The 7,454-nt window shown below is 38.4% G+C and overlaps 1 protein-coding gene across 1 annotated transcript in view; it reads right to left on the reverse strand.

The window, feature by feature from the left end:
- The window catches only part of LOC107677686 (sprouty-related, EVH1 domain-containing protein 1-like), a 29,849-nt gene that overhangs the window by 14,230 nt on the left and 8,165 nt on the right, over positions 1-7,454 (reverse strand). Inside the window, exons 2-3 of the mRNA XM_016472687.1 lie at positions 7,112-7,292; positions 5,332-5,500 (exon numbers count right to left, since the gene is read on the reverse strand). Coding sequence (XP_016328173.1) covers positions 5,332-5,500; positions 7,112-7,292 — 350 coding nt within the window. The remainder of the gene's footprint in view (positions 1-5,331; positions 5,501-7,111; positions 7,293-7,454) is intronic.

Here is a 7,454-nt window from a genome sequence, read left to right on the forward strand (position 1 = left end):
ATTTAAAATTTACTCAGAGTAAAAATTACTTAGTTACATTTTAACAGTGGTAGGGAGGCAAAAATGGGATAGGCCAAGGGTGTCAAACTCCACAGCCCTGCACAGTTTAGATATAACACTAATTAAACACATCTGATCCAGCTAATCTAATCATTTAGGCTTATTTGAGAAGTACATGGTATGTGTGTTGGAGCAGGGTTGGACCTAAACTCTGCAGAGCAGTTTGACACCCCTGGGATAGGCCTATAAATCTCAAACTAGCTGTTTTTTAATAAAATAATCAGTTATTTAGAATAATAAGACATTTGGGCTCTTACCAGGCAAATGAAATCAGTATCAACAAAATTCATCTTTTCAATGCAGAGGAAACACAAAAGCTTCATCGGAAGTGGCATTTAGATGTATTTATACACTGTTTAATGCAGGACATGAATGCATTTAAGCAGCAGTTACAAATGCAGAAATAATGTTTTGATATATATGACATAAAATGTTGAATACTCATTTCAAATTATTAAGAAAAAAAATCAAAAGATACTTTAAATGTGAAATTAAAAACTAGCTGTTTTTAATTAAAGGAATCAGTTATTTAGAATAATAAGACATTTGGGCTGTTACCAGGCAAATTAAATCAGTATCAACAAAATTCATCTTTTCAATGCAGAGGAAACACAAAAGCTTCATCGGAAGTGGCATTTAGATGTGTTTACTCACTGTTTAATGCAGGACATGAATGCATTTAACCTGCAGCTACAAATGCAGAAATACTGTTTTGATAAATAAGACATAAAATGTTGAATACTCATTTGAAATTATAAAAAAAAAATAAAAATCTAAATATACTTTGAATGTGAAATTAAAACCGCCAGCAGGTGGCAGCAAGTCACTGTTAATAAGTGAGTCATCGGCGCTCTGTAGGAGTGTTTTGTTTTGTTTTGGGCAAAATACTGATAATGTCAAATCGCACATCGTTAAAACAACAATTACGATATTCTCGCAGACGATATACATCGCACACCCTGCACCACTGTCTTTTTGGCTAATTTGTGCAAAACCTTTTGCTGAACTGTCAAAGCTTCATTTTAACCACCAATGCAACGATGCAAGTAATTAGCTTACCTCTACATGCTTGCGAAGGTTTGATGTCGAGATTTTATAAGCTGCTAGTTTGGTCTCCCTAGGCAAACACAGCTTACACTGCATAACAGAGCTTAAATATGGCCAGGGGTTCACTTCATTTCCTTCCAGTTCAACTTCAGCAGAATATGACGGGGTTTTGTTTTCAGCTGGGTCTGCACCACTAACACCTGTCTTGTGATTTTAGCACCAGTTTGCTCTCCTGCCCATTATTTACTGCAGTAGTTTCCAGGGAGCGATTTTTTTTTTACTCAGTAATTAATGTGTTTTAAAATGTAGCAAATTGCAATACTTCAAACAAAATATACTTAAGTAAAAGTAAAATTACAGATTTTAAAAATGACTAAAAAAGTAGAAGTACACAAAAAAGCTACTCACTTACAGTAACGCAAGTAAATGTCATTTGTTACTTTCCACCTCTGCTTTAAAGATTCACATTTCATTCATGATGACGATGAAATAAATTGTCTCCTGGTGGAAAACAAAGAAAATGGCATGAAATTGCCTTTAATATCCAGTAGATGGCAGCAGAGGATCACTCATTAGCTCCTTTGCCATTTCCACTCCCTAGTTGTTGTTTTTTCTGTTTTGTTTTTTTATGCAACTTGCTTTTGGGTTTATTACAAAAAGACTATGAAGTATAGCCAGAGCAGGAAGTCACAAAGTTTAAACTCTCATGACATTAAAAAAATAAGTAAACAAATAAACCCAGACACCAACAGCCTATGGGTTAATTACTTAAATACTTAAATTAAGTTACTTTTAATGGTATTATAATTAAATAATGTATTCAATATTTAGACATTTTTAAGATTTAATTCAAAAATTACATTTTTCAAACACTGAATCTTAAACAGATTTATCTTAAACTGCAGAAGCTGCTAAATATCTTCAGTCAGCACAGACGTGTTGCTGCTGCTGTAGTTGTGTTACTCTGAGTTTACTTCATGCACAGCTCTGTTTTGACATCGGCTTGACAGACAGTTCCCCCGTGCTCAGCTGTGGCGTATCATGTGTCAACTATTGCCAGAGATATTGTCATAAGCATCAAATATTGGTAATATTAAGAGGATTTAGCATTTCCAATTAATGTAGGCCTGTTACATTCTTCTTCTTCTTATTATTAGGTTACTTTTATTATTAAATTACAGTTAACTTGCCCCGCAATAATTTCATAGTGCATTACTGCATGACGCGCTGTGAGTATAATAAAAGATTAGGCTTTTAGCTTACTCCTCACTGAATAATAAAAAAAAAAAAACAGGTCTATTCATTTATACAATGAATTATAGGCCTATAATTAAAACGATTAACACTGCTGTCATCAATGAATATTAAAAGCAGCTTTATTTCATGCACTGATTTTCAAACACCTTTGAAAATGTCTTCTCATGTTTTTCACTGTACGGGCCACAAGAGAAGTATTTAGGGAATAATTTAAGACAGTTATATACCGTTATACCGTAAGTAGATTCGCCTCTCATCGTCTCTGAGAGAATATGCACTGTTAATGCAGCGTTAAGCTCCGTCAGATTTTTTTACTTTCACTGTCTGTATAGTGAACTGACTGAGGTTAAGATGTTCACCAGCGTAACTCTTGCGCAAAGTTTGCACGTTGCTTGTGTGACATCCATTGGCTCGCCTTCATGGTTTAAGACAGAAATATTTCCAATATTGCGACACAGTACATTTCTTTTCATTTTGCTATAATGTGAAGATCTGCGAATGTGTAGAACTACATAAACTTGCGAAGCCAGAGCGCGCACACACACAAATACAAAACAAGCAGGACCGTTTGATAGCGGATGAGTTCGAGCAGGTACAGAATTTAGTTGGTACTAATGACATTATAAAAGGCCATCTTCGTGCAAAGACAGACTGCAGGAAAGCAGGTTTGACGAATCAGTGGTCTGGCGTTTGCAAGTTAGACTCCTAAAAACACCTTTGCTCGTGCAAACAAGTGCGCGCACAACCGCGGATGATTCATTTCCTACTCGAGTCGAGTCTAGGGTGTGCGATATACAGTGTATCTTCTGCGATAATATGGTAAGTGTTGTTTTAACGATGTGCGATCTGACTAGGGCTGGGTATCGTAAAAAATTTTCGATATCGATACCGATACCTTGACTTCGATACCGGTTCCTAAACGATACTTTTTTCGATACCAATTTTATGAAATCAATTTTAACAAGATTACATTATCTAAAAAAAAAAAAAAAGAGCTCCACGCAGCTCCCGCGCTACTCTCCATTGGAAATGAATGACTGAATGACCGATCTGTCGTTTGTCGCAGATAGTGGAAAGCCGGCTTGAAACGCAGTGGAAACGCCAGTATGACGAGGATCGTTTTCATTTTAAAACATAAACGCACCAGTGTAAATGTAGCCTTACATCTAAGCGGGCTGGGACGCATTCACACTACAGCCTCACGTGTGCGCCACATCTCTGAGTGTAACCGGTGTAAACTAGTAGCTGTGTTGACTTGACGCGGACCGACTGTGCAGACCGATCGGTGTATTACAGTACCACGAGAGCTAAAGACAGCAGACTGCGCCGCACCTCTTCTAGTCGAACACACCGGCTAGTGCTGCATGTTTATTGGCTCACTGACGCTGATGAGATTAACCCCTTAGGTATCGAAATCTGGTACCGAACGACGAGACGTTTTTCAATACTCGATGGTATCGAGGCAATTCGGACGGTGCCTAAAAAGTATCGAACTCGATACCCAGCCCTAGACCTGACATTATCAAGTATATCACAAAAACACATAGATTGTGTGATTTAGTCTATTAAAACGCATTTAGAATCATCAAAATTCAAGGCATTCTAAATTGTAGACTGCAAAAATGCCTCTGTATGTCTTTTATATTTATTCATTTAATATGGTTACTCTATATCACAGTGATGCTTTTCTTTTCTCGTTTTTTTCTACATCACAAGAAGAGTGCCGTTTGATTCAGTGATTTGATTCATTAACACAGTCAACTGCTTTGTTCCTGAATGAATCAGACGATTGAATGAATCAGTTGACTGCCACCTGGTGGTGTTAATTTCACATTTCAACTATTGTTTCATGTTTTAAATCATTCCAAATATCAGTATTCAACGTTTTATGTTTAAAACAATGCATTTGTAACTGCAGGTTAAATGCATCTATGTCTCCACAGCTACATTAAACTGTGTAAATACATCTAAATTAGGGCTGAACGGTTAATTGCATTTGCGATAATATCGCGATATGAGAAAACGCGATTTTTCAATCGCAGAGGCTGCGATTACACTCGGTCACGTGACACGCAAGAGTGAAGAGGTGTGTTCCACTTGAAGATCGATCGGTGTATGACATCAAAGTACGGCGAGCGAGAGAAAGCATAAGGAGACGTCCGCTCTCTTATAGCTCTCACAGTGCTTTGATGACACACCCATCGGTCTAAGCAGCGCTGCTTCAAGTCGAGCGTGGGCCATCAGCAGAAAAATAAAATAAATAAAACAGTAAACAGCCAAAGGACGTAACTTAGAATGGGAGATGGATTGGTTTGTGAAAGCGAAGAGAAAAGCCATAGATGAAGTCGCATAGACCCAGGCAGGTGCTGGTCATTCAAAAGCTAAATGCAGAAAATCGCAATTAGATTATTTTCCAAAATCGTTCAGCCCTAATCTAAATGCCACTTCAGATTCAGATCTAGAAATGTTTTCTTATGTTTGAATGAAAGAGACTAAGTACCGGATGAAGTGCCTCTTATGCTAACCCAAAGATACAAAATGGAAGAAAGAGTTAAAACTTTGAACGCAATCATGCTGCTCAAACTACATAAACATATTTACTTTTCCATTTTGCATTTACTTGTACTTTTACTTTCAATACTTAAGTACGTTTAATATCAATAAAATACTGTACATACTTAAGTACAATAAGCATCACATACTTTAACACTTTTACTCAAGAAATATTCTAAACGGTGACTTCAACTTCTAGTCATTTTCTGGTAAGATATCTGTCTGTACTTTTACTTAGTGGCGGATGAAGTAACTGAAAGCCACACTTGAGTAACATTAAACGAGATCTTATATTGCACACGTTTTACATTTTTAAAACATCTCCATGAATGTTTTAAAGCTCGTGGGTGAGATGTGATAGTGCGTCTCAAACGCACAGAACTGACGTCACACCGCCGCTGCTGGGACGCTCACCTTGTGTGATGTCCTCCAGAGCTCGCCGGATCCCGCGGTCGAAGGCCCTCGCGTCCGCTGGGCTCTGGAAGGTCAGGCCCAACTTCATGCTGCCGATCCTCCAGTGGTGGAAGATGGGATTGACCTTATTGTACACCAGATCCCTCCTGATGACGCAGTCCAGCAGCACCTGGAGCCCAGAGCGAGGTCTCGTTACTCACACGTCTGACGCTCAGCAAACCAACACATTTCACAGCAAAATCTCCTCACTTTAAATACAATTTTACTCCATAACTGCATTCCTGGTAGTTGCCAAGGCAACATTTTCATTTTGTTTTAAATACTAAAATAACAATTTACAACAATTACAAATACAGACCTGCCATCCTTGGAAAAATGTTTTGAGTACCGTTATTGGGATGGGATGGGTTTATTCATATATTCCTAGATAGCTACATTATTACCCGAAGCTCCTGGAAGGCTAATGTCAAAATCGTAATTGCACAATGTGCAAAATGCAAGACTTAATGTTAAATATTTTTCAAAGGATAGTACTCGGTTTTTTAACCACAGTTTTCAGTTTGGTTCTGATGGCTTGGCACATTAGAGTATTTTTTACGGGCTGTCGCGATTCGTCGATTTTATTAGACTATTCGATTTTTAAAAATCCTCGACTTAATTTTGCTCGCGTCGACTAACCGGCAAAATACCGGAAGTGGCGCATTTCACGGACGAGAATCCATAAAACACACACAGCGGCTCGGTTCACAGTAGTTCCACAGGAACTGTTAACATTTACACGTGTGGAGCGTCTCAAACTCCATCTCTGCATGTTGTTGGTTTATTATAACCTTCATCTGGGAACGCAACGTGCGCCATTTCATCAGATTTGTAAGGTAAATCATTTATAAACCTACGCAAACACAGGCGAATACATCGCGGGTTCAAAATAAAAGCTCAAACCCTCACTTGTTTACACGTTTTGATGTCCACATATTCTTTTAATTAGTGGCTATAGCACTTTAAAACTCCAGTACACTTCTGTACACTCTAGAAAAACATGGACTATCATATGTATACTTCACATTTCTTTTGAGAGAAGTCTTATTTTTATGGATTGGCCATTATTTAGTGTTTTAAACACATGTAGTGTCTGTTTCACTCATACTGGAAGCCAGAGGGCGCTCACGCAGAAAATCCACATTTGCATCACAGAAGTAACAGAATTAATGACGCTCCAGGAAATCCCTTATATGGGCCAAGACTGATAAGTCTTTAAGACTGTTAAGTTAATAGTCCACTTTAAACAATCTGCTATCAGTAACTGTGCATCTACATGTCAGCTGTACTAGTGACTGTCTGCTTAATATCTGCTCACACTTGATGGACAATCTACTGACTGTAAGTCGCTTTGTAAGTATATGTCAACTTATTCCACTAACCCTAACCTAAGAGTCTACTAGTACTCTAATTAGAGTTAGTTGACATGCAGTTAGGAAGGTACTAGTTAGTAGAATGTCTAAAGTGGACTCTCAAAATAATTTGTTAGCCAAACTAATTAAATGTTAATAAGAATGACTCTAAAATAACAATGTGAAGTTGAAGTCGACAGTAAAAGGAAACTATGCTATATTTCTGAGTGAAATCTAACAAGAAAATACAAGCATCTCTCAGCTGATGTTTGAGTTGTGAAATGTGAGTGTGTGGCTCTGCTTCATTCTGAATAACCTGCCTGAACGGTCTTGGGATTTCCTCAGCAAACACTGCTGAACGTGAGGTCATGAGGATGAAGTCACGTTACCGTTTTGTCTCTGAGCCGCTCTCCATGGATGAGGAACTGAGCTGCGCTGGAGCCGTCGTTCTCGGTCCGGATGACCTTGTGTACGGTGACGCAGCTGAGTCCGCCGGAGCCCAGAGGAAGCCATCCGCCGCTGGAGTCATCACGAGTCATGACCACCGCTCTCACACGCGCAAAACTCTCCCTGCGGCACACAACACAACACCGTCACCACTGCTCATACACCTTTTATTCATATATGTGACCCTGGACCACAAAACCAGTCATAAGTCATGATTTATACATCATCTGAATAAATAAGCTTTCCATTGATGTATGGTTTGTTAGGATAGGACAATATTTGGAG

This window comes from Sinocyclocheilus anshuiensis, unplaced genomic scaffold, assembly GCF_001515605.1.
Source record: "Sinocyclocheilus anshuiensis isolate Anshui unplaced genomic scaffold, SAMN03320099.WGS_v1.1 scaffold929, whole genome shotgun sequence".
Taxonomy (NCBI): Eukaryota; Metazoa; Chordata; class Actinopteri; order Cypriniformes; family Cyprinidae; genus Sinocyclocheilus; species Sinocyclocheilus anshuiensis.